Source organism: Vidua chalybeata, chromosome 12, assembly GCF_026979565.1.
Source record: "Vidua chalybeata isolate OUT-0048 chromosome 12, bVidCha1 merged haplotype, whole genome shotgun sequence".
NCBI classification, from domain to species: Eukaryota; Metazoa; Chordata; class Aves; order Passeriformes; family Viduidae; genus Vidua; species Vidua chalybeata.
Window position 1 is genome coordinate 20,576,049 of NC_071541.1, and position 26,675 is coordinate 20,602,723.

General features: G+C 48.5%; 1 protein-coding gene across 2 annotated transcripts in view; it reads right to left on the reverse strand.

The window, feature by feature from the left end:
- PHF2 (PHD finger protein 2) overlaps positions 1 to 25,674 on the reverse strand; it is a 53,725-nt gene extending 28,051 nt beyond the window's left edge. Inside the window, exons 1-2 of one of the 2 annotated variants that reach the window (XM_053953953.1) lie at positions 25,223 to 25,674; positions 1,859 to 1,944 (exon numbers count right to left, since the gene is read on the reverse strand). In XM_053953953.1, the coding sequence (XP_053809928.1) occupies positions 1,859 to 1,944; positions 25,223 to 25,320 (184 nt within the window). In that variant the 5' untranslated portion in view covers positions 25,321 to 25,674. The remainder of the gene's footprint in view (positions 1 to 1,858; positions 1,945 to 25,222) is intronic. The other variant, XM_053953951.1, reaches the window with a different exon arrangement.
- Between the last annotated feature and the right edge of the window lie 1,001 nt (positions 25,675 to 26,675).

Genomic DNA, 26,675 nt, shown 5'->3' on the forward strand with positions numbered 1-26,675 from the left:
TCCCAGAGGGCAGGGATGGATGGGATATGGGGAAGAAATTGTTCCCTGTGAGGGTGGGCAGGCCCTGGCACAGGGTGCCCAGAGCAGCTGTGGCTGCCCCTGGATCCCTGGCAGTGCCCAAGGCCAGGTTGAACAGGGCTTGGAGCAGCCTGGGATAGTGGAAGGTGTCCCTGCCATGGCAGGGGCTGGAACTGTGCTCCAGCAGCACTCTCTGCTGGGCTGAATGCTCTCTGGGACACATCAGTGGAATTTTATTTGGATAAAAATAACTGGATACACAGAAACCTTTTAAAAAGCATCAGAATGTTGTTGTCAATTCAACTCTCCTCATCATAACTGGTATATTAAACCTGCAATCTTTTTATCAAAACTGCCATGTCTGAATTCTAGGATGACGCACCCCGGTTTTTATGGAACTGATATTCAATTCCTGATTATAGGGTTTTGCCTTGCCCTGAAAAGTAGGTGTCTTTCATAATTTATAATTTTTTTAAAAAGTGAAAGAAATCAAAGTATCAGACCCATCTCAATGTTATGCACTGACAGACTCAGAGGGTGGAGATCCTGTGCTGCTTCTTCCCTCCTGGGTTAGGAACAGTCTGGGAGAGCCTGTAATCACCCCCCCACCCCTCCAATCCCAAGTCATTCACTTCAAAATGATTTGTGGTTATTTGTGTAACCAGGAAAACAAAACAGTAGAAAGGCTGATCCTTTCAAACCACAATATTTTGTAGGGACATACTGATTTTGTTAAGTCTTTCAAAACCAACCCCCCAATGGGGATTTTGCCAGCTTGGATCCTCTGGGAGACAGGAGCAGCTGCAGGTCATTCAGGTTTACAGTTCACATTTGATTTTTAAAAAATCACAGTGAAAATACAATTCTATTTTTTGCCCACAAAACAAACACTTCAGACTCCAGCCCATTCCCACTAGAAATTTCTTAAACTTTAACAATTAAGGAAATACAGAAATAATTGCTTGGGTTAAAAATTCTGAATTTTAACACAACAGGAGTCACTTTCCAGTCATCCCTTATTTCACAGTAAATAAAAGGTCATAAGGATTCCCTCAGCTCCAGCAGATGAGCGTGGTGCTCTTCCTCTGCAGGATGCCCTCAGGTTGCAGAGCAGCAGGATCCTCTTTGGCACTGTTGTTTATTTATAATAACTGGTTTTCAAGCAAAGCATTTCATCTTTCACAGGGATTGGTTTCTTTTCTTTTTTTTTCTCCATTGTATAATAGAAAGAATTTGTGAATTAATCTGACCAAAGCAAACACATCCCACGATTCCTTCCCAGACAAAACTCCCACTGAGATCAACTGTCACTTTTGCTCGGGAGAATCTTTTTCCTGTGAAAGAACTGCAAGAACTGGTACCCTCAGTGTATCCTACAATTTTGACTGACATTGAAATCGTTGCAATTCTATATCCAGGCCAAGCACAACAAACTGCTTCTTACTCTTCTCATCTGCAGACAGAAGACTCCATGTAGGTTCCAAAACTCCCTCTATTAGCACTTAGCTGCCTCCACAGGGTTTTTCTAGCCCACATTACTGAGTGTGGGCCCAATTCAACCAAGGAAGGACACTCAGTTTTTTGTGGGGCCAGGGACTGCAGTTTTCCAGGTAAGTGTCTGTACGAGCTCACACACTTGCCTAAGGCTGCAGCAAAAGCTCCGTGATCCAACCTGCAGCTTCCTCCCACTAACATCTTTCTTCACCTTCTGGTTTGAATTCCAGTATTAATGGCATGATACTGAGGTGTGCCTTTTGTAATGACCAAAACAAAAAGCTCCTGTTGTTCAAACACCCCCACCCTGCTGTGTGTCGGGGACTGGCTGCACGAGAGTACTTACAGGTTGACTTTCCGTGGGTTTTCTCACAATTTGGACAATGATAGATGTCAATATCTGGTGCCTCTTCTTCTTCCACACCAACACAGCTGGAACACAAGAAGGTACATCTGACATTAGCCCCACCATGCCCAAGCATACCATTAATGATGACAGCTCCATGTGTTTGCCATGCAGCTGCACTGACCAGCAGCACCCTGCCCAAACGAGCTTTGGGGCCGTGTACACTGATACAGACTGGGTTTTTGTAGCCTACATTCCTGAGGGCTTGTTCCAAAAGCTGCCAGCCAGAAGCCCATCCAGTAGCCCACTGTGGAACTCCATGAAAATGTGACAGAGAGACCCACAGATTTTTTTTTTTTCCAAGGAGACTATTTTGCACCTGCACAGAGGTCTCCCAGTACCATCCCACATAAACCTGATTAACAAAACACACCTTCACAAAATATGTGTGGGCAGGTGTGAAATACCAAAGGGATCTTGGCAAGGGATACCATGTGCACAACTTCCATAGGTCTCACCTCTGCTGCAATGTAGGAAGATGAGAAGGTGAAGCAGACACCCAGCTCAGCACTCCTGGCTGTGCCAGAATGTCACTGAGGTGGGTTTGGATGGGACACACCAGCAGCAGCCCTGGGCATGCCCATGGACAATCCTGTGGGAGCACAGGGCTGGGGAGGAGTCAAGCACACAGCTAAGCATTGAAGCACCCAAGACAAGAAGTCTGCACAGTCCAAGTGCCAAGCAGCCAGCCAAAGAAGCCAGGTCCAGCACTGTCCTGACCACAGAGGAAGGGCAAAGGGGACTCTGCTCCTGCTGCTCCTCCTGCTGTCAGGAGCAGCCCAGGCTGCAAGACACCACACAGGGAAAAGAGTTCAGTGGAGTGCTGTGGGATTCATCCCTGGTGCCTTGGCTCCGTGGGAGCTTAGCTAGGCAAGATCACCCACCAGAGGCATCAGAGGCACCTTGAGCTCCAGCACAAGAAAGGCTGGATCACACTGTGCTAAGAGCTCTCCTGGGTTTTCTCAACTTCATCTCCTGAAATGCCTCCCCAGTGCTCTGCAGGGAGCAGGGAACAGCTGCCAGCAGAGCACCTCAGTGCTCCTCAGCTGGCAGAGAACACCAACACTGCTTTTCTGCCAGGGAAAAGGTATGGGCAGGGGTCATGCAGTGCCACCTCCATGCACAAGGCCACATTCTGCCTCCTGGCATTCCCCAGCAGGGCTGAGCACTGACGAGTGCAGGAGTTTGGAGTTTATAGCTCCTGTTTCCGCCCAGAGGAAACAGAGCAGAGGATGGCTGCTCCATCCCAAAGGCCAGGCAGCGGTTCTACCAAGCACCTCGCAGAACCTCTCAGATCATTCTCACTCCATTCAAGCTCTGCAGGACACCAGCGTGTCCAAAAATTGGTTCAGCAATGGGAGAAATTCATACAGGGTGGACACACCAGCAGCACCTGGTGCTGATCCAGAAGCAGGAAGGCCATGACCTGGGTGCTGATAAAGGAGGATAACACACAATCCTGTGCCCACTCCTCCCATGAGAGTCCCTAGACCCACTCCCTAAGGGCTCTGGGTGCCCCTGGCAGGGTGCAGGTGTCCAAGAACCAACAGAAACATACCTGGGGCAGGGGAGCAGCTGTTAAAATGCACTGTGAGCCCCCATTGCCAGAGGTGGTTCTGAACCCCCTGCTGACCCCAAGGCCCACGGTGGTGCACGTCACCATGGCAAACCACAGACACACCTGCTGCTGGAGAACAGCAGCAACAAAATCAAGACTGCAACCACGCTGGGAAAGGCCAAACTAGCTAAGATACAGCAACACATCCTTTTTCTTACCATTGTAACTGTTGTGTCAAAATAAGACCCTGCCAGAAACCTTGGTGGGTATGGTGCCCCTGTTGCAACTGTCAATGTGGGACCCAGCTCCCTTCAAAACAAAGAGCCCAGGGTGACAGAAGCTCTGCAACTAAAGCCAGAGACACTCTCATTTCTGAAGCCAGACTGGGAACAGAAATCATTATTTTGGAATTGTGTCAAAGCAACTGCATATTTGGCTGATTTTTTTCATTAAACAATTACTTGAAAAAATACAAAATTATTGTGTGTTCCTGGGAAGCCAGCACACAAAACTGAAGTTTGCCGACAGGAAAAATCACCATCACAACGATCCAGTCCTCAGAATCCTGTACATATATAGAGAAAAATATCAGATTGGTAGAAAACACCAGAAAAAATGGTAGAAAAACAGCAGATTAATCAGTAGAAAATTTAAACAAATCTTGGTAGATTAGAGCCCGTGTAAGAGAATGTAGAAGATTCCTCTACCCACAAAGCTGTGTCAGCTGCTTTTGCCACTGGATTCAGCTGGCTAAGCTCAGTAAAGGTATAGATTAGGCTCTCTGCAAGAGCTTGAAAACTCTATATTTAGCTAAAGTAAGGAGATGAGACCCTTGGCACGGGATGGGAGGAGGTTTGAGCAGCTGTGGCACAGGGCAGTGGCTGCAGCATGGTGGGAGCCATTGTTCTGAGAGAGTCAAACATCTGAGAGAACAACACAGAGAAGTAAAAATAACTGACCTCAAACTCCAGCGGGCCCCTACAAGACACAGTCAACTTTTCCAACTACAGCATGGCTTTGGAATAAGGTTTGGCCACTTACAGCTGCTCACAGAGAGAAGCTGCTGCCCTCTCTGTGTGGGAAACTGGGAGTGTGAACTGTCCAAGGGATCCCCCAGCTGAACTGCCTCGGGAGATCAGGAACCAAAACACCAACCCACTCCAGGCTGTGCTGCTCCTCTCAGCCAGCAGAGCTGGGTTCTCCAGGCACTGCCACCAGCAAGACTGTTGGTGGCTTCCACATGGATATAGGCACAGGAAACCAAATTCCCACCAAAAGTTAAAGCCAGACTGCCAGACAGCCCCAGGCAACCATTCCTGCCAGCAGAGGAACAAGGTTTTCCCACTGCCTGTGCTGGGTTTACAGAGCAAGATTTGGGTAGCAAGGGGCTGTGACTGACCCTTGGGTCGGTCGGAGCATTTCCACCTGGGAATAAAAAGCAGAAGGGGACTGCCAGCTGTGGTAAAAGCCAGGGCCCAGTTCTGAAGCATCTTCTACCCAAATTACTGTTTTTTCTCAGGGTGGTTAATTACAATAATACAGAATCAAAGCAGAAGAAAACCAAGTCATCTACGGTGACTGAACAGTGGTGTTCTCCCCCTCAGCCCCTGAACTGCAGCACAAATGGCACTCTGTGGCTGGCATCGATCGGTTTTTCCCATGAGAACACTCACTTTGGTCCCTCCAGATTATTTTCTCAGCCACATTTGCCCAAGAGAAACAAACATCAAAAAAAAGCATTGGAAAATGATCAGATGGGTCTAAAGGCAGTTGGCATGGGATCACAGCCAGTGCTTGATCACCGGTGATGTGCCTGGGATCTGGGCAGTGTGTTTGGGATCCTGGCAGTGTGTGTGGGATCCAAGCAATGTGTTTGGAATCCAGGCAGTGTGTTTGGGATCCGGGCAGCATGCTCAGGATTCAGGCAGTGTATGTGGGATCCAGGCAGTGTGTTTGGGATCCAGGCAGTGTGTGTGGGATCCAAGCAATGTGTTTGGAATCCAGGCAGTGTGTTTGGGATCCAGGCAGCGTGCTCAGGATTCGGGCAGTGTATGTGGGATCTGGGCAGTGTGTTTGGGATCCAGGCAGTGTGTTTGGGATCCAGGCAGTGTGTGTGGGATCCAGGCAGTGTGTGTGGGATCCAGGCAGTGTGTTTGGGATCCGGGCAGTGTGTTTGGGATCCGGGCAGTGTGTGTGGGATCCAGGCAGTGTGTGTGGGATCCAGGCAGTGTGTTTGGGATCCGGGCAGTGTGTTTGGGATCCGGGCAGTGTGTGTGGGATCTGGGCAGCGTGCTCAGGAGCAGGATCCCACAGTATCAGTGTGGGACCTGGGTGCATTACAATTGTCAGGGAAGAACTGGGAAAAGCTCCCAGTTGCACTGTTGAGTTAGAAGGAAAATTTTTTTTGTTTGGTGTAGGACAGAATCACAAAGCCATAGAATTGTTTAGATTGTAAAAGCCCTCAAAGACCATTAAGTTCAACCATTCCCCAGCACTGCCAAGGCCACTACTAACCCATGTCCCTGATAGCCACATCCACAGGGCTGTTAAATCCCTCCAGGGATGGGGACTCCAGCACTGCCCTGGGCAGCTGTGCCAAGACTGGACAATTCTCTTGTTAGAGGAAACCCTTCCTAGACACCCCACAAAGCCCCGCACTTGCTGTGCCATGGCCACTAATGCCTGAGGGGCTGCAGCCATGCCAGCAGGAACTGGGGATGTACCTGCTGTGCAGGGCAGGGATGTGGGATGCTGGAGCAGCAGCCACCAACACCTCTCACAGCTCAAAAAATTTTCTTCCCAAACACAGCAAAGATGGTCTAAGAGAGTAATTGTCCTGCATCCAGGAATCTTGTTGGAACAATTTTAACCAACCTAATGGTTGATTTTTAAATGGTCATTAAGTGATTTAACTCATGTTGAGGCAGCATACAACTAATTTGATCATGAGATAAAAGGGAAATATTATTAAAAATGTATTTGAATTTCACCAAAACTGTTGTAGGGGAAAAATAATAATGACAAGTAAAGGCTTTGATATTGCAGCTGTTTAAGCTGATATCTCACCCACGTTACACAGACTTAAAGGAGAATAAGCACATTATAAGCTTTTGCAGTCAGAGGCTACAAATTACATTTTTATCAGAAACTCTGCCCTTTGCCACTTTAAAATTAAACTGCTTCTGTGTTGGCAGTGAAGAGATGTTCAAGTCTCAATATTCTGATAAAGTTAATGATTTTTTTTTCTTACGCAGGCAACACTAATAAAAGGTGAGTAAACTAAACTGGTTTTATAGCATGAATGTTTCTGGCAACCTTGGGTTGTCATCTGCAGGGAGGTGATATTTTAAGTAGCTTCAGGAAAAAAAATAACTCACATAGTATCTGTTCTATCAAAACCATGTCACCTCCATTATCAACCAGAAGACAATATAGAAAAATATGAAAAAATAAAATAAACAAGAAAAAGACTCTTAGATGGGGAAGAAAATCAAATCTAGGAAAACAGAAATAGAGCCAAAGAAAAAAATGGGCTAACATCCCTTCCCTCCCCTCCCCTCCCCTTCCCTCCCCTTCCCTTCCCTTCCCCACCCCAACTCATGAGGACAAATCATCAAAGCCCCATGAAGCGCAGAAGAAGAACTCACAGCACTTTTGCAGGTCACAATTAGTGATTACCCTGGGCTCATCCCTATCCCTGAACAGCTGGCACTCCTCGGTGTGTCACCAATCACATGTTGCACAATAACGCTCTTCCTTAACAAGGTGTCATTTCATTCACTTCTGTAATTTGTACAGAAGACACCTGTCCAGTTCCAGGAGCCTCTACCACCTGGACAAAGCCATAGGTGCTGCAGAAAAGCAGCACTGCCCAGCAATGGAGAGGCTCACAATTCATGTTTTGATGCCAGGCCAATGCTCATTGTCCATCCCAGCATCCAGAAATGCAACAGCTAACACTGTGAGCACAAGAGAACGTAATAAAAGACAAAAAAGGGGAAAGAGGGAGGCCATTTTGAGAGCAAGTAAATGAGTTGTTCCACGGGTTCATGTCTTCTGGGCTGTTTTCCTGGTGGCTTTACGGGGGGAACTCTGACCAGAGCTCTCTCCTGTGTGCTCTCCAGTATCTCCAGAGCAAAAAAACAAGCCCTTTCCTAAGTAGAAGGATTTGTCTCTTCTAATCAGTCACATGTTTTCATGAAACAGAGATTTTGGAGAGATGAAGCCTGCTGTCAGCTAGGGTTAAAGCAAAGCAGTGAGCTCAGGAGTCATTCAGGAGAACAGGGACAGACGTTGGTGTCACTTCAGCAGGAGACCCAAGACCAAGGACAGCAGAAGGAACCCACGTGCTGGTGTGGGCACGGGGTGAGGGTCCCCTGCATGGACATCTTTAATTAAGGCCTAAATGAAAGAGAACTCGAGCTGTGCTCGACAACCAGGATTTCACATCACCTCTCATTTGCTCACAGAAACACAAATGTGGAGAGAAAGGGATGGGGAAAGGGAAAAGGGAAAAGGAAAGGGAAAAGGGAAAAGGGAAAAGGGAAAAGGGAAAAGAGAAAAGGGAAAAGGGAAAAGGGAAAAGGGAAAAAGAAGAAAAAGAAGAAGGGAAAAAGGAAAAGAAAAGGGTAAAGGCCTCCTCTTGCAAACTGAACAGCATCTGCGCAGTCCCTGGAAGGAGCCCAGCAGCTTCAGCAACACCTGAATGCAGGGACAGGGACAATCCTCACCACTTATCAGATTGCTTGGACTGCTTTTCATCCCAGGAAATGAGCTCAGCTTTTTGACTCAGTTATCCCCTGCAGGCAGCAGCACTACCAACACCTCGAGGCTGCTGTTGTAGAATGGACAAACACTCATTTCAGTGCTTTGAAAATGCCCAGCTCTGGGCAAGTGGGCATTTGCTGTGGCTATGCTGCCTACACAGAGAGCTTTCAGAGGCTTCATAAAATCATGGAATATCCTCAGCTCAAAGGATCCACAAGGATCATGGAGTCCAACCCCTGTCCCTGCACAGACACCCCACCAACCCCACCCCAGGCATCCCTGGCAGCGTTGTCCAAAGGCTCCTGGAGCTCTGGCAGCCTCGGGACCGTGCCCATTCCCTGGGGAGCCAGGGCAGTGCCCAGCACCCTCTGGGGGAAGAACCTTTCTCTGAGATCCACCCTAATCCTCCCTGACACAGCTCCAGCCGTTCTCTTGAGTCACCAGAGACTCAGAGCCTCCAAGTAAGTAAGGAGATATTTGTGAGGGTTGCAGGGGCCTGTGCAAGTCTGCACTGCTCTAAGGGCTCTTAGGCTGGTACATAACTCTCACTGCCATCACTTGAATTCCACCAGTGAAACATTGTTCAGGATGACCAAGGTTTTTAAGGAGCCAGTAGAATCATCCATCTCCTGTGTGTGTTGAAATCAACACCTGTGAAGACAATCTGACAGTGCTCCTTCAAACCAAGCAGTTCTGACATCAGCATGAGATAAAAGGACAGCAGCAGAGATGTGCATCCACCACAACATTCCAGATCCACCGAGACAAATGTGATGTCTTCCTTCCATCCTTAGTTCTGGGCCTTGGGGAACCACTGTGGTTATTTCTGGGGCTGATGAGAGGAAGCCTGGTCTTGAATCAGAAACTGAGACCAAAACAAAACCAAGGTCCACTTGCAAGACAAGACAGGAGCCTTGGACTGGGGCTCCTCAAGGGAAGCTGTGCCCCAGCTGGAGCGATGCCCACAGCAGCAGGGCACTGTCCTTTCCAAACCACATCTGCTGCAGGCCCCTGAGCCAGATACACCAAGGTATGGCTGGTGACTGTGCTTTGCCTTGCTATAAATAATAAGGTTTCATTTCCTTCACAGAGCTTTTGATTTGTTTCCTTTGGGAAACTCACGGGTTATAATGGCATTAATTCCTATTTGCCAACCTTGTCCTTAGAAATGAGGATCATCATTAAATGAATGTTAAGCGAAGAGCACTATAATTAGGAGAGATTTAAAATGCAGTGTGCCTAAATCAGACACTGCCCAAGATGTTATCTTTTTTATTAAGATATAATTTGAAGGGGAATTACTGCTTAGTTTAGAATGCATTACATTTTCCAACAACCTCTTCTCACTAAGGGAATGTACAGAGCAAGGAAATACACCCTGCTTCAGAAGTGAAGCCCAGCTCTCCTGATCCCTACTGCTGGCAGATTACTCTCTTATGAAACACATGTGGCTGAAAAGTGCTGGATGAGACTCTTTTCCCCCTAATTATTTTATGTCAACTCAAAATTCTATTCAATCTTGCTGTCATATAATTTAAAATAATTAAAGACTTAGAGACTTACCCCAACAAACAATCACACAATTCCAGCTGACTGATATGCCTGTCATCTCGATGACCTCAGAGGCAACACCTTGATGAGGTGAACACCTTCACCACTGACTAGGGAGAATGCCTCATGCCGTTTTTTGCACAGTAACATATCTCTTGCCCTATCCCGTGGCAGTGCCGGCCCCATCCTCTGCCATGTGAAGGACCTGAGCTGGGCACAGGACATTTGTGGACCCACTACTGTGCCAAGGTGCTGCTGCTGCTGAAAACTGAGCTCAGCCTGTTCAGCAGAGAAGCTGCTCAGCCCTGTGTGATTACAGCTGCCCTGATGTTTGTTCTCCTCCTTCTCATCACTGGGTTTCCCAAAAGCAGATGGGAAATAAGCCAAGAGGGAGGGAACCAGAGAAAGAGTGGCAAAAAGCAGGAATAAATCAAAATTGAAGGAAAAAAATTGCCAAGCCCAATTTCAAGGTCTCAAATTCTTGACCCAAAAGGTCAAGAAGTCCATTAAACAAACAGAACAAAAAAAACTCTCCTCTCAAAATCATTCTGTTAGTTTTTGTTTATTCCTTATGTAACTTCACTGAAAGAAGTGGCACTGGTCCACAAAGGAATCTGGCCACATCCAAAACTTTTTCCAGGCAGGGTGGCCATACTGCAACTGCAGGGAGCAAGAAGGGCTCATCCCAGCCTGGGAGCAGGGGAGGTGACAAAGCAGACAACACCATTGTGCAGGCCCTCCACAGCACCCCAGTGCGTCCCAGCCCAGTCCCAAAGGGTGCAGCGAGGATGATGGAGCTCCCACCTCAAGGGCTGAACCAACAGGCTGCAGGTGTGAAAAATGAACTGGTCTGCACATGTCTTGTCTCTGCATTTTCTTCCTCTCTCCCACTCCTTTCACCAATCACCCTCTGTTCTCTGTGTATGGTTTCTATTTCATCTTCAACTGATGTGCAGGTGTCAGCCAGAACCACAGAGCCAGCAGAGCTGTGACACCCATCCCACTCGGCATGACACCATCCACACAGCCCTGCTCTGCTGCCACACAGCTTCAAACAGATACACCTGAGCAGACACTCTGCATTCTACAGAATTCAGAAACAAAGCCAATGAGTGGGCAGCACATGTCCCGGCTCCCCCTGCACAGCCACAGCCAGGTGCAGTGCAGGGGCCCTTCCCCACAGCTCATCTCCCCAGTCTGTGGCACTCAGCCCTGTGACCAACACAGCAGCTCCTCCACCCATGACCCACACAGGACTCTTGGCCCAGCAGAATGACAGAATCACAGAATCATTTACATTGGAAAATAATCTGAAGGACATGGAGTCCAACCGTTCCCCAGAATTGCCAATGCCACCACTAATTAATGTCCCCGGGTGCCTCAAACCCTTTCTGCTCCATCCTACAGAAAGTAGCAGCTCCACACCCTGATGGAGTCCATAGCACTGCGGGTTGTTGCCACTTTGCTCCATGGACTAGCCTAACACTCACCTTACAGGCTCCATGTCCTCAGATCTGTCATCCTAACAGGACACTCCTAACCAAAGCCGCTGTAAGCAGAATAACCTCTCACATGGAGCTTCCCCATGGCTGAGATCTACATACAAATGGGGTGGACACCAAGGTTATCCAGTCCTGCTGAGGTCACTGAGAGCTTTACAGAGTTAAGGGCACTTGCAAGAGGAATCCTGCCCTGGGGCTCTGCCTCAGTGTAAACGCTGTGTCAGGTTTGTGGCCATACACCGGAAAGTGGACTCATGCATAAAATTGCCCTTTACCTTTCCTCCCTCCGGCTCCCAGCTCATCCCAGTCTGCACAGGCGACTCTCCAGATCCCTAAAAACCTCCTCTTCTATCTTCAAACATACTGCAAAACTTCTCTATGGAATTAGTGTTGGTCTGGTCAAATAAATCCTTGTTTATCTGCTGCACATAATTGAGGGATGGAGTGATGGAGTGCATTCTCTCACGTGCACTGAGGCAAGCACAGCAGGAAACAAAAGACCCCAGGAATGGACTGATTTTCATGAGCATTTTAGAAACCACAGGCTCTATTCTGCCCAGTGCAGAAGGGAGTAGGAAGGAGAATTGTGTCAGGGAAAATAATCCTTGAATTATTGTATTACCAACAAAATACTGTGATATTAGTGCTCAGCACTTCTTCCTCATGCAATGTGTCACCTCAGCTGTTGACCACTGCTCCATGAAGAGCTCCAGGAGGCAGCCCCTGGGAACAGCCCACTGTCAGACCAGCCTTGTACATACCCAGCAGAAATCATCCTCCACAGAGAAGTGCTGGAATCCAGCCTTTGTGTGTTTTCACTCACAGGGCACCTTCTGCCCAAGCACAGGTCAAACTACTTTACAAAAATATCTACTGTTTGCATGTGCCTTTTGTTCCTCAGCAAAAACCAACTGGTGACATTGTATAATAGAAATATCACCCACCCTTGAAAAAAAGAAATCAACCAAACAGAAAGTTTCTAGATTGCAGCAACCTGCACCTACTGCACAGCCCAAATCTTTGCCAGCCTTACACTGTTACATGGCCTAACTAGAACCTGTGCATGCCAGCAACAAATCTGTTATTGGAAGTTGGAAGTCAGAACCCCCAAAATCAGCCAGGGCTCACTGCTTAGTTTCTTGAGACCCTACAGAACGAGGTCTCAGTTTCAAGGTTCAGTACAACACACCACACATCCACAAGGGATGAGGAGTGGACACTGCCAACTCTCCAACCAGGATGTATCCAAACCAAACCCAAACAGACCAACAGAGCCAACTCCCATGGCAGACTGGTCCGAGTGTGCCCTGACAGCCCAGTGTGGCAGCAAGCAGCACTGCAAATGAGACTGGATTTAACCTCAGTGTTTCTTTGCTGGCCCAAGGATCTGAAGATTATAAGCATCTCTATCAGAAATGGCACCCCACAAAGTGGCCAAGTAGGTAGGCCACCTTTCCGGGGGAGCCCCACAGCAGAAGGAGTCCCAAAAGCTGGGCTAAACCTAAGCCCTGAGGAGCAGCCACCAGGATCACCTGTGCTGCAATACAAACCTGTGTTTACCAAGCACTGCTCAGTAAAACATATCCCTTATGCTTTGCCCTCTGCAATTCTAGGAATTACCTTTAAAAATGAGCACATACACTCCAGGAAATCAGCCACTGTAAACCCTTACAAACTGACTTGCCCTAACCCTGTTGTTCCATTTCTCCGTCCAACAGGAACATTACTGCAAATAAATACCACTGCTGTAACATCAACTGTGCAGGACCCACAACTCACCAAACTCCTGTAACACTGGCCTGTTACAAACTCACACCTGCAACCAATGGATCCCTCTGGAATTTCTGATTTTGTCACTTGTCCTCCAAAAGCCACAACACTGAGCAACACCACTCCTTTGCATTTCATGTTCCTTCTCTCTCCTCTTCACTACATTGAGGATCTGGCTCACCCTGTGTGTCACATCCACAGCCACACATATGGCAGGAGCAGGCTGGAGATGGGCAGTGGACATGTGTGATTAAATGACAGATAAATGCAAATAAACTAAACACCAGCAAGGCCCCAGACATCATTAACTTTGTACAGCAACAACTAACTGTACCTGTGTATTTATATGTCCATGTATGCATTTATAGACATTAATACAAATCTGACTACTGTGTGTGTTTGATTTGCTTTAATTGTGACACCCATTTATATGACCATTTATATAACTTACTTTTAAATCTGAGGTAACTTATCACTGTAATTTGCATAAGCATGCTCAGATCTTGCTAAAAATACTGATCAATGGTTGGTTGTCCTTTTCAGTCACAGGACCATTTTCATGTATTCTTTATAGATACATATAAATATATAAACACATGGCAATCTTGATAGTACCCCGACGTTACTTTTTAATGCTCTGTTTTGCATGGCAAACACTCTGAACCAACTGCAACACTCACAGGGGAAGCTCCAAAATGAGCCGACAGTACAAGGAGGGAGAAGGAACAGGAATGATTTTCACTGTCATATTTAAAAAGAACTTACTATATTAAACCCAACAACCGCACAATTAAAGAATGATAAATAATTAACTGAACCTTCAAACCATTCTTGACTGTTCCTGCTGTTGAGATGCATAACCTGCTCTTGTACCTTAATTTCATTTCAGCACTTCAAATACATTTTCAAAAGATTAACATCAAATTTCAAACGACCCAATTACAGCTTTATCACATTTTATTCCAACTTCAAGATGCAAACTGGCTTTATACGTCTCCATGTACCTCCATGTTGTGCTCTGTGTGTTCTTCCCAGGCCATTCTCCAGCTGGCTTACCTCCACCATCACTAATCCAGGTGAGAGCAAAGGATCCCCTGCCTATGGCATGCGCAGCAGCGCCCCACTGTGAAGAGAGCCATGGTGGAGATGGTCCATCATGCTTTGATACAGCATATGGCGTGTGTGTGTGAGAACAATGGATAACATCCTTGACAGAGGCAAACAAAGAGAACCTGAGTGTTTAAAAAGAAAACCATGGTAGCAACAGCCATAAATCACATGAGTATCCTTGGATCAGGCATTCAGACTGGGCACTGGGCTGGTGTGAAGTGGTGTCCTTCGTGTCCATGTACTTGTAAGGATTTGCTCCACCTGGTAACTGACAGGGAAACCACAACATATTTCTTAATCATCCATGATTTTGAACTGTGGAGGATCAGTAACAGCTCAAAATAAAATACCCAGTGCCACCCAGTGCCACTAGCAGTAAGTTAGCAGTGGAGATTGCTTGTTGTAGTGCTGATGTAAAGTGCTGTTTTCTTCAGCTGATTCAAACAGCTGCACATCAATGCACCCTGGCAGGAAGCAGGAACCAGGTGAGGCTTAAGGTCCCTCCCAACACAAATGACACCGGGATTCTATGGAAAGTCATAAATTTCCTCTTTTCCTCCAGATACTTTTCTTGCCTTTTTATAAACATAACATGAAGTGTTAATATTCTTTCACTGCTTGTGACTTATCAACACAAAATTAGAGCTCTGCCTTGCTCTTCTCAAAGGGAAAACCTTACCTGACTTAGCCCTTCCAGTCCATGCAGGATGTGCTCCACAAGACACTCTTTAAAAGTGCTCCATAAGACATCCTTCCTTAAAAAATGATTGTGACATTTTCTGTGCCATTTCTGTCCCACAGAAGCCCCATAGCATGAGCAGGACCTGGAATGCCAGCAGGCCAGTGCCACAGAGCCTCCCCATCAACATGGTTTGCAATTAAAGCAATCAGTTCTGCTCAGAGAGGGATTTCAGAGTTCCAAGAATGCAAAGAAACACAGAATTCAGAAGGAACAATGAAAAGGCAGCAGCAGCAGCCAGCAGGTTGAGGCTGTGACTGCAGGCAGCCAGATGGCTCTGCTCCCACTCACTGTAAGATTCCAGGTAAGTGCTCTTCAGAAACACCTCCTTGACACACATTTTCCTTTCTCAAACCATTCGTCAACTCTCACACCACAAAAAAGCAGAAATAATTATTCTGAAGAACATTTGTGAGTGCTTTGTGTCTGAAAAACTTCCTTGCACCAAAGCATAAAACAACAGTTTTTCTTGTTCTAAATAAAAAGTCCCAAGCAACCAAAAAAAACCCAACTAAACAACAAAACCTGCCCACCCTCCCTGCAGAAATCCTCCTGGGAAAAAGCTTAGGTCTGAGAACTTAAAAATTTTAAGGTTTGGCTCATCATTGAACACTACAGGCAACACCAGTTCTGACTACAAGTGAAATATTGAATAGATAATTTCCTACAGCCCCTTGCTTTGGAAGCATGAGGGAACAACCCCAGCTCCAACTCATTCCAGCCCTTTGGGTATTTTTCAAGTAGGACTGTAACTGAATTCCAGCAACTACTTCAGTTCAGCATTTTTTAAATGGAAAAATTTAGCAGTAGGGTAAAAAGGGACATAATTGTATATGGGACTTAGGTAGCAGCCAACACCAGTTCAGGGCAGCCCCAGATGGTAACTGGGAGCAGAACGCTGTGCCCAGTAGCACTCTTGGTGCAAGACTGCTCTTCACACCATCTCCTCCCTGCTGGTGTCACTCACAGCGCCCATTTCCTTACCTGCTCCCCTCTCCAGGCACTCTGCAAATGTCACAAGTGAATCTGAAACGTGAACTCCCACTTTTCAGTAACACTCACAGCATCCCACAGGGGCAGTGGGCTGTGCCCTGCCTGCAAAGCAAAGGAGTATCACCACATTCCCTGTGAACTGCTCACGGGGAGCAGTGAACCTGCAGGAGGAGCACACAGCTGATCACACCCAAACCTCAGAGGTACCTGAGATATAAGGTGTTCCTCCATGGGGCTGAGCAGGAATCATCACTGTACAGCCAACTTCAGCACTCTGCCTTTTACAGGAGGTGTTTGGGCAAAATTATCCTGTTCTCTGGTCAGTCTGGTGCAATGTCAAAAAGAGGGTAAAACTTGATAAAACCGGAAAATGCCACAGGCACTGACAGTGCTGCGGGAGAATGGTCCTGCGAAGCCTGGCAGGGCCCAGGAGCAGGGCTGGGGGGTCTCTGAAATCATTTGCTCAGTTCCTAACAGTTCTGTGCAACTCTGTGTCCAAAGAATGAAGGAAAATAATGTGTTCAAGTCCTTGTGAGCCCTCTCCATCCATTCCGAGCGAAGTGTCCTGACACGCTGTGCCTCTGCCTTGCACTGCCTCCTCCAGTCTGTGATTTACACCAGTATCAGGAATAGTAACAGTTTTTCACCCACAGCTGCATTTCACCCTGGTATTGCTCAGTCCCCTGCAGTTTTACTCCCACATGTTCCAGCAATCCTTGACTTCTAAGGACATTGCTGCATCCATGGACACACAGCCATTCCTTCCCCAGCACCTGGAGCTGGGGTTGTGGGGGTGCAGCAGTGCCAGCTGAGCAGAGGGGTGAGCAGCTGTGCTGCTGAAGCTGGGAGCAAGGGCTCAGGGAATGATGTGCTGCTGCCTGGGGTGACTGTGAAGCCTGTTCCCATGAGTGCTGGAAGGACAGCACTGTGGGCGGGCATCCCTCAGCAGGAGCTGGTGTGCGGCCACTACAGCACCTTGTGATTCCACCAGGCTGAACTTTGTCACAGTCCCATGTAATAGTCTAAAAATTTATTTTGAGGGACTGTTACATGTTTCTGTATGCTTTCCTTGGTCCTTCAGCACTTTGTCTTATCAGTGCTAGTTCAGCAGACGAGAGGTTTTTCTTGCTCCAACTCTGAACATGGCTGAGGCTTTCTGCTGCTATTCATGAGTCAATTCCAAAGGTAGAAACCCAGTTTCAAAACCAGACTGCTTAAAAAGTAACTAGTACAGCCATATCTGGCTCCTTTACAAGTGTAATGCAGATAACCAACATTCGTCTGATAAGTTACTGCAAATATAAACAAAGAAAAAGGGAAACCTGAATGTGGAGTAGAAGAGATGGGAAAAACATTCACCTCAACATGGTCAAAAGTTAAAAGGTCTCAGTATAGAACTAGAAAATTGAGAGTATTTCTTGGACTGTAGAAGAAATGTTCTACTATTTTAGCCAAACCCAGATGAACAATTTTTTCATCTCATAATTGTTGACTTGAGCAGAAGCATATCAAAACATTGATAGAAACACCTCAGTGAGAAAGAAGTTCTTCACTAATGCAATAATACAGCACTTGGAAACTGAAAATAAGCAAACTTGGATTGGAAATACACATGATTTTTTCCAAAAATGAACTAATAAACATTGGGACAAGTCATTAGTGGATATGTTGACTTTCCCTCAAGAACAACCATCCTTTCATTTGGCTAGTGTGTTTGTCCTGATGCAAAAGAGTTGGTGGATAAGAGTTCCAGATACTGCCAAGAACCACTTTGGCAGTAAAAGCTGTGAATTCATAGGATCTTCTCAGAACACAACTGAGTGTTTTAAGACCTCCTCAGCCATCTCAACAAAAGCAAATCCACCCCTTTTAGAACAAGCCCCATTTTCACCTGTAAGGAAATAGCATCCTCACCTTTTCCAACCCTCTTTAACATGTTTTACCAACCTTTTCACCTTTCAGTGGAAGTTTCATTGAAAGGCAAAGCCAGAGCGGGAATTAGTCAAATCTTTGGAATGATGAATCCCTTATCAGCAACCAGCTGCAGAGCAGCATGGTCAGTGTTCCATATGAAGGAGCAGGAGAGAAGAGGATGTCAAGAAGCCCCTGGACTCCCAGCCTCGGGCACTTGGGCTCTCTGAGGGTCTTGTGGCTTCTAATGGCACCTCTGTGACTCGGATTTCTGAAGTGATCATGGAACAAAAGACTTAGCAGCCCCACGTGTTTACCATTCTTTGCTCAATGACTCCTCATTCAGGTATCCAGGAGGACTGCTCAGTGACAGCTTTTTTTTTATCCTTTTTTTTTTTTTTTCTTTAATTCCCTGGGAAACATTTCTGGGATGTGAAGGAGCTCATATGCTGTTCATATGCTATCCCCATGGCCTGTAAGGAGCCAGGGGTTCCAGTGGTCCTGCTCCTGGCCAATAAACTGCTCATTTTGGCTAAATAAATTAAGAGTACACTAGATACCCTCCACCTTCCTTAGTAACTGCTGCAATCTATTTAAGGGTATTTAGTGATTGATCACAAATAGAGAGGAAATCCCAAGTGGATAGTATGGTGATCCAGGAGACACTGTCCCTGTTAACACATAAGCCCAGCAGCAACAGTACTGCAAGTCCTTTTGCTTCCCCCACCTGCCCCAACCCAGAGGCTTTGCTGAGATGCTCAATAAAGGCATTAAATCTCACTTACAACCTGGCTGTGGGGACTGTGCTCCTGCACAATGATCCTGCACAATGATCCATGTGCTGCTGACACAAGGGACATGGCACATATGGCACAGGAACAGCATTCCAGCCAATTTTCACATTTCCATTCCCTTCCATTGAGATGTTAACAGCAAAAATGGAGGTTTAATAAAAAATCACAGCTACTGATACCTAACAGAAATATTTCACTTCTTTTTTCACTTGTTACATCCTTCCAGTCTGCCAGATGAGGCGAAATTCTGTTTCTGAGAGTAAATGTACTGTGTATTTTGCTAAAAGAGGAAAACACAATGAAATCCATGAGCAATTCCATAAAAACAATAAGGCAGTTCTCACATAGTTCCAGATTACTGGGTTGACAATTGCAAACAGGAAATTTAAAAATATCTTTGTTTCTGCAATTCTGGTTTATTTTTTCCTGTCAAAATATACAATTGCTTAACTTTCTGCTTGTCTTGATTACTTGCTAAAACGAATGGATAAAGCACTAAAAATTGCTGAATATCCCAGGAGAAGTCTATCTTGGTTAGCTGGGAAGCTAAGCACAATTACACCCAGGGAAACTCGGCGTCCTCACTCCTGCTCTGCCTGTAAGCACAGTACTAAACCCTGGCCTCACCTGGAGAAGCAGCAGCCATCAGTTTTTGGGGATGTGCCTGAGAGGAAAAGAAGGAACTCCTTCTTTTTCCTTTTTCTTCCTCCATGGGCTGCTGGCTGGGAGCCCTGCACATGTTGTCAGCCTCTTACAACAGCTCTTCCAAAGGCCCAGGAGAGTGCAACAAGGAGGGATTTGCATTCTGCAAAATCAGGAGAAAATATTCATCCCTGGGTGTCTGGGGCTGTGGTCCCAGTGCTGAAGAGCACCAAGCACCAGAACAAAGCAGGAGTTCACAGAATCATGCAATTGTTTGGTTGGAAAAGACCATAAAATCATCAGCTCCAGTCATCCCCCCAGCACGGCCAAGTGTACCATTAACCACGTCCCCAGTCTACACCTCTCTTAAATCCATCCAGGGATGGTGACTCCACCACTGCCCTGGACAGTCTGTGCCAGGGATGACAACCCTTTTGGTGCAGAAATTTTCCCCAATATCCAATTGAAGCTTTCCCTGGCACAACGTTAAGACATTCAGATGTTGCAGCCTGATCACACCACACTGCTGGAGACCATGGCCCCCGGGACACTCCTGTCCCACAGACAGTGCCCTCTGGGGGTCAGGGGTGGGGGGGAAGATGCTCAGCCATCACACAGGGTGGGAGACCAACACCCCAGGAAAAATCTAAATGAGAGACCTGGTGAGATTTGCCAAATATGTTGTTATTGCCATTATATTGTGTACCAGAGGTACTTGGATGCAACAGCCAAGTAACATCTAAAAATAGCCATGCATAAAGTCATAAAACAGACTGTGACCAGGCTCTTTTTTTTTTTCAGATAAAACTCTGGAAAGGAATTACTACTGGTATCAGTCAGCCAGTGTAAGATTTGATAATGTTACAGAGTTATCAGTCACTGATAAGATGCATGACATGGTCACTATGAAAAACCCACATGATTCCAGAGCATCATCTCACCTGTAGCACAAAAAAAACTCCAGCACTGCTTCAGAGCACCTTTATAAGACACTCTTAATGCCACAAACCATGTTTTAATAAAATATTTTGAGAACTGTAGACCTACAGGCTGCCATACAAGAGAGGGCTATCTGGGCAAGGAGAACACACTCAATTTTCAGTGTAAATATACTATGCTGCTACTACAAAATTTATATTGGTCAGAAAGAAGAAAATATATTAAGGTAATATTAAAGATGGTGGCCTCTGAGTTTTGGAAAGCATTAGAGTGACTGTATAACATTTTTCTCGTCACCAGTATCTCTTCATATGTAGTTACAGTTGTTTGATAATTTTTGTCAAGACATCTTTCCCATTTCCTTTATTATGGAGCTATTCAGCACAAAGGAAAAAGTTCCCCTTTGCTTGCAGAACTAATTTCTTTGTTGTGACATGACTGGTAAGGCTGTCATCCCGCTAGTGCTGAGCTCAATGGGTACCTAGGTGCCCACAGGGCTGCTCACAAAACAGTGCAGCTGAATGCTTGGGCTGCTGGAGAGTACTCATTAAACCACAGCATTTTTGTCTTTTTTTAATTAAACATGAATTGTGTTTAATATTTCTAAGATTTTATCCTTTCAGAGGTAAAATCTGGTAAAATCTTCTAGAATTAGAAGAATCTTTATATACAAAAATCTTCTGTGATCTATACTGGCTCTCAGGTACCAGGAAGTTCATGTAGGCCATGAACCTACACTACTCTTGGTAGTGTGGAATTCAATTAAACTCTTGTCCACTCTTGGTATTACTTAGACTTGGATTTTTGAAAGCATTCTAGTATAAGCATTAGCATGGCTCGTTCATGATACCTGTTGTGGGCAGGCTCCCAGAAAAACTGAGCCTGTCATGTCAACTAACTCTTCAGGAAAAATTGAAATAACCTGAGATTTTTAATTATTTGAAAAACTTACACTTTGGTCCTATCTGAACTCAGCACATGAAAGGAAATCATTCTGGGCACAGCACGATTAACCTCAGGGATTCCCTCTGCTGTGATAAAACCAAAGCAAATAGCACTCTAGTTTTAGGATTATCCTCATCTTCAGATTTTACCCAAATTTCCCAATTTGCCCATAGCTAGTGATAAGCCTGGATAAAAGAGTAGAACTAAATGCTGCCATGTAAAATCAGACCTGTTTTTGAAAGGGAAATGCTGAATGATCTGTTATGAGCATAAAATCTGCCCACACACAGGGTTTAGCTTTGCAGTGTAGCAGAGAAGTGCTTTTCTTAACCCAGCCATGTTTACTCTGTGTGCCAGGGCATCCTGAGTAACTCCCACCATCACTTCAGGCTGCTCTGATAACTGCACGAGCTGCTCTTAGGTAACTAAACCTTTTACTAAGTTATTGACCACTGCTAGGCCTGGAGCAAGAAGGTTAAATATACACGAAGTAATAAAATCAATACTTGCTATTTCATTTAGTGAGCACAATCCCTACAGCACCAGGTATGGGTTATAAGAACAGGTAACAAAATACTGCAGAGAAAATGAATAATTTACCTCCCATCACCTACAGCTGTAACAAGTAACCCCATTTAGATTTCTAGTTGAACAAACTGGTACAAAAAGACTTGTCTTGGATACAAGGTTCTGTAACGTTTCCATTGCAGATGAGACACTCAGAGACCGGTCATCATGTACAACTTTTCCCAGCCCAGCAACTTGCCAGCAAGCTGCTCCCAGGAAGGGAGAATGGAGGGTGTTCCTGCAAGGCAGCACAGTGTCACTGGGCACGGACAGCCAGCAGCATCACCTGCAAGCAGGGAAGAAGGCAGAGCTCCTCACACCATACAGCTGAACCCCCTTGTCCCACATCACCTGTGCCCGAGCAGCACATGGCTGGCCCAGGGACCCTGGCCCATGCCTGTGGCACAGCTGGCACCAATCTTCCCGTCCAGCCAGGCCTAGCCTTGAGGCAGCAGAGTGACCCATAGCATCTGCTGAATCTCAGCTTCTTCACACATCAAGACCACTCCCTCTTCCTCCTCCTTTCCTGGTCTTCCTCAAAGAGCCAGTTCCCATGCCAACCAGTCCCTGGCCGGCCCTGCTGCCTGCAGACCTGCTACCAGGCAGAACAACACCAGGACTCCTCCTTAGGATGGGACCCAAGGGGAGAGGAGCCAGCACAGGCAATGGAGGGGCCAGGAAACCACGGAGCACCAGGCTGGCTGCTCAGAGCAGAGCACTGAGGTGTGTGGGACTTCATCAGCCCAAACAGCCACACCAGAGAACACACGACATGGAGAGGAGACAAACAGTCCCATGCCCACTTTGGCATTAGTGCCCTTTGCCTCTAAGATCATCTCTGTCCTTTCCAGACAGCTGGAAGCTGCTTGTCTGGAGCAGCTCAGGCAAACAGAGAGAATAAGAATCATCAAACCTCAGTCTCATAAGGAGACACAGGGTTCTGTGAACACACCAACAGCTCCACGGCTCAGCACACTTCAACAGTGTCCAAAGGTCCCCAGTGCATTTGTCCCAGAAGTGGAGAGGGCTCCATTACCCTGTGTCCAACTTCTAAACTACATTACATAAGCTTACACACTTTAGATACTTTGAAAATATCAATTTGCCATCAGAACTGCTGAAGTTGCCACAGAGATGTTGCCCAGCCTTAGATGAAAGGGAGACTGTGACTGCTGCAGGAATAAACCCATGAAAAATATTTCTTTTAGATATTTGGGAATCCCTGTGAGAAGGGAAACATGAAAACACCTGATCTGCTTCTACAAAACCAAACCAGAAATGACACCTTTTTTTTCTGAACTGCACACTGTACATCATGTTAAAAAGAAACAGAAGTATGATTAAAACACCAGGCAATCCTCCTGAGCACTGTGCAGCTTGGCACACTGGCTCATATTTGGTTGCCGAACCTACGTAACATTGTATCTTCTGTTGCAGTACTATATAACATTGAATATTTTTGTTGCAGTTTTGTATAAACATTAACACCAGTGCTTTGAGTGTCCAGGACATACACAATTTTATACAACTAAATCCTGATGTTTTTTTCTATTTATTTACTTATATATTACCAAGAAAAGCAAACAGTGTCATAGATAAGCTGTTTGCTCCTAATACTCGATGAACTTCTCTGATACAATTATCTCAGGCTTTGACACTGTGAAAAGTGAACTCCTCCTCAGTTTTCTTTCTCTAAAATCAACCTCTGGGCACTACTATAAACTAAGGAAAAAGGGTACAAACTCGTCCCCCCAGCAGTGCCACAAATCAATTCTGTCCCTTACGCCAAAAAATTAAACACCTTTCCTCCTGCTATTGACCCTGAGCTGCCCACAACATGATCATTTGCTTGATCAGCTACAAGCAACCTCTCTTTGTCAGTTTCAATGGGAATTCACCATCCTGTGCAAGCAGTTTACCTCCTTTTGCTGTTTACTCCTCAGCAATTCACTCTGTTATTACTTTGCCTGAAAATCTTAATTTTTTCATGTCCTTAAACTTTCTAAGTTTCAAGTGCACATGCTTGAGGCTTCTCTCCAGCCTCACCTCACCATCTGTGCCCGCGTCCTCAGTGACACGGACCAGCGCGATTCCTGCGAGCCTCCTGTTCTGGACCATACGTGCAGAGCACCCTTCTGCCAGCACTGGCACTAGGACTGTCTGCTTCTGTATTTCCCTTCCTGTTTCTATACAGCTTCTAAAATAAACGGCAGAACATCATTCCTAATGCCACGGCAAAGCGTCTTGAATAGTTTATTCCGCGCACGGAAGATCCGCGGATGCCCCAGTGCCCGCTCGAGCACCCGTGAGCCGCACCAGGCAGAGCCTCTCGCCTCCACCTCCTCTGACAGCTGTTCGGAGACTCTGCTGGGCGCTGGTTGCGATGAAAGAGCGACAGCCTAACCTGACCGGACCCCTGTCGTAAAAAGTGCTCATCCAGGTGATTTACCCGATTTTAATTGCACTTTTTACACTTCAGTCACTCCTGGGGAATTGCTGCGATGCCGCTGACGCTCCTTCGTCACATCCGAAGGGAGCGAGGGGTCCTGCCGGGGGGCTGTCCCCGCGTGTACCCCCTTTCGCCCAGTGACCCCTTTCGCCGGCACGGCTGCTCGGGCGGTGCGGTGGCTGTTCAGGCTCTCGGACCCCAGTCGCCGCCCTCGCCCCCATCACACCAGGCGCCACCGAAGTTCCGCCGCCCGCCCCAACTCCGCCGCGGCCGCCCATTGTCTGCGCGCCGGGAAGCACTTTGGGGAGAAACGAGCCGAAAAGCCGAGTCCTTCGCCCCGCCCGGCCTCCTCCGCCGCTCCCCTGCCCGCGGCCCCGCCACGGCAGGCCCTGGCTTCGGGCAGGGCCGGGGGTGCGCAGGGGTCCCCGGGGGCGGGGGCGCTGCCCGGCGGGGCCGCGGGGCGGGCGCTGCGCCAGGGAGGGCTCGCCCGCCCGCTCCCACCGCCCCGCCCGGCCCCGCCGCCGAGGGGCTGCCAGGGCGGGCGCTCTCCGCAGCCCCCGGCCCTCCCTGGCCATGGCCGCCCTGCCACCCGGGAACACCCCGCGGGCCCACTCCACCGCCGCGGAGAGCCGCGGCTGAGGTGCCCGAGCCCTGCCCGGGCGGGAGGCCGAGGCGCGGGGGCCGAGCCCGCTGACAGCGCGGCCGAGCCCCGCGGCCGCCGCCGCGGCCCCTCGCTCCCCGCCCCGGGCCCGGCTCCGGGAGGGACGCGGCGCGGAGCCGCGGGCGGTCGCCGCAGGGCGGCCCCATCTCCTCCCCGGGCGCGCACAATGGCCCCCGCCACCCCGGGGCTCCAGTGTCACCGCGGGGGGAGCAGCTTTGTGTCGGGAATCCAGGACCAAACCCACAAAACACACAAAACCAGCGCGCGAGGAGCGCGGGAGCGGCGCCGGGAAGCGCGGCTCCTCCTTCCCCGCTCCGGGAAGGCCTGCGGGAGGGAGCGCGGCGGCGGGAGCACCGGGGGCGGCGGGCCCGGGGCCGGGGTCGGGGTGTCGAGCGCGGTGCGTTACCTGCCGTGGAACCAGTCCTTGCAGGCGTCGCACTCGATCATGAAGCGGGTCACGTCGTAGGGCAGCCGGCAGATGCAATAGACGGGCACCGTCGCCATGTTCGCGCCGACCGCGCCGATCCGCTCCGCTCGCGGCCGCCCGCCCGCCCGGCCGAGCGGAGCGGAGCGCGGCGGGGCCGAGGCGCCGAGGCGGGTGGCACGGGGAAGGAAGGGGAGAGCGGAAAAAGAGAAATAATGTAAATAATAAAAAAAACGCTACAAAACCGCGACAGTGGATTTAGGGCTCCAGAGGGGCGGGCGAGCGGTGGACAGGGAAGGGCTGCCCGGAGCCGGGGGCCATGGCCAGGTCCCGCCGCCCGCCGGCGCCGCGGGCCGGGGCTCTCTGTTGTTGTTGTTGTTGTTGTCCCTCCAGGATGGTGATTCCCGGTGCTCGGCGATCGCGGCGGTGCCCCCTGGTGACAGCCCCGCGCGGCCTCCCCGGCGGGCCCGGCCTTGCGTCAGCCCGGAGGGAGCGGGGCCGAGCGGGGCCGGGCCGGGCGGAGCGGAGCGCGGCGGAGCGGGGCTCCCCGGTCGGGGCCGGGGCGCGGCGGGGGCTCGGCGGAAAACGCGTGTTTTTGTTAACCCCCGCCTGCCGGGAGGGAGCTGCCCCCAGCCGGAGCGCCCCCGCCCGCCCCGCCGGGGGGGCCTGGGGGGCGGTGCGGGGGCACCGGGAGCGGGGAGCGCTCGGGGGCTGTGGGAACGGGGGGGAACCCCGCTCGGGGCGCCCGGAGGTGTCTGGGACAGCTGGCAGAGCCCGGGAGAGGAGCGAGGTGCCCGCGGGATCGGGGGGCTCCGGGCCGCCCCAAGGGCGAGGAAGCCCGGAGAAGTGGCCGCAAGTGCGCTGTGACCCGCGGGAATAACGCCTGGCTGGATGTTCGGGTGGGGGCAACCAGATACACACTGCAGCTGGTCCACATCTAGAGAACCCAAAAGAACGAGCTTCTTTCTATTCAGTAACATGATCTTAGTGGGGGTTTAACTACATGGGGGGTTTACGGGGCGGTAAACGGTAAACTGGAACGAGATGGTCTTAAAGGTCTCCAGCTCAAAGCACCCTGTGATTCTCCATTTGTATAATTTCTGCTTTTAAAGTCACCAGCTCTGCTCACAGCAGCCCTTTCCCTGCTGTGACACCAAGGGGATGGTAATGAACACCTTGTGCCCACCAAGAACCAGATCACAGCAGCATATGGGCTATGGGAGGACACTGAGGCACTGAATGGCCATGAACCCCAACACTGCACAGCCCCACCGACCTCCTCCCACGCAGAGGCCAAAGAAGAATCATATAGTGTGAGCCGGGGCTGAGGATGCAGAACCTTGCTGCCATGCCATGCCAAGGCTCTGACAGGGGTTAAACAAACAGGCTGGGGACTTTTGGAATGACCTCTATTCCCAGAGTGTTCAAAGGCCAG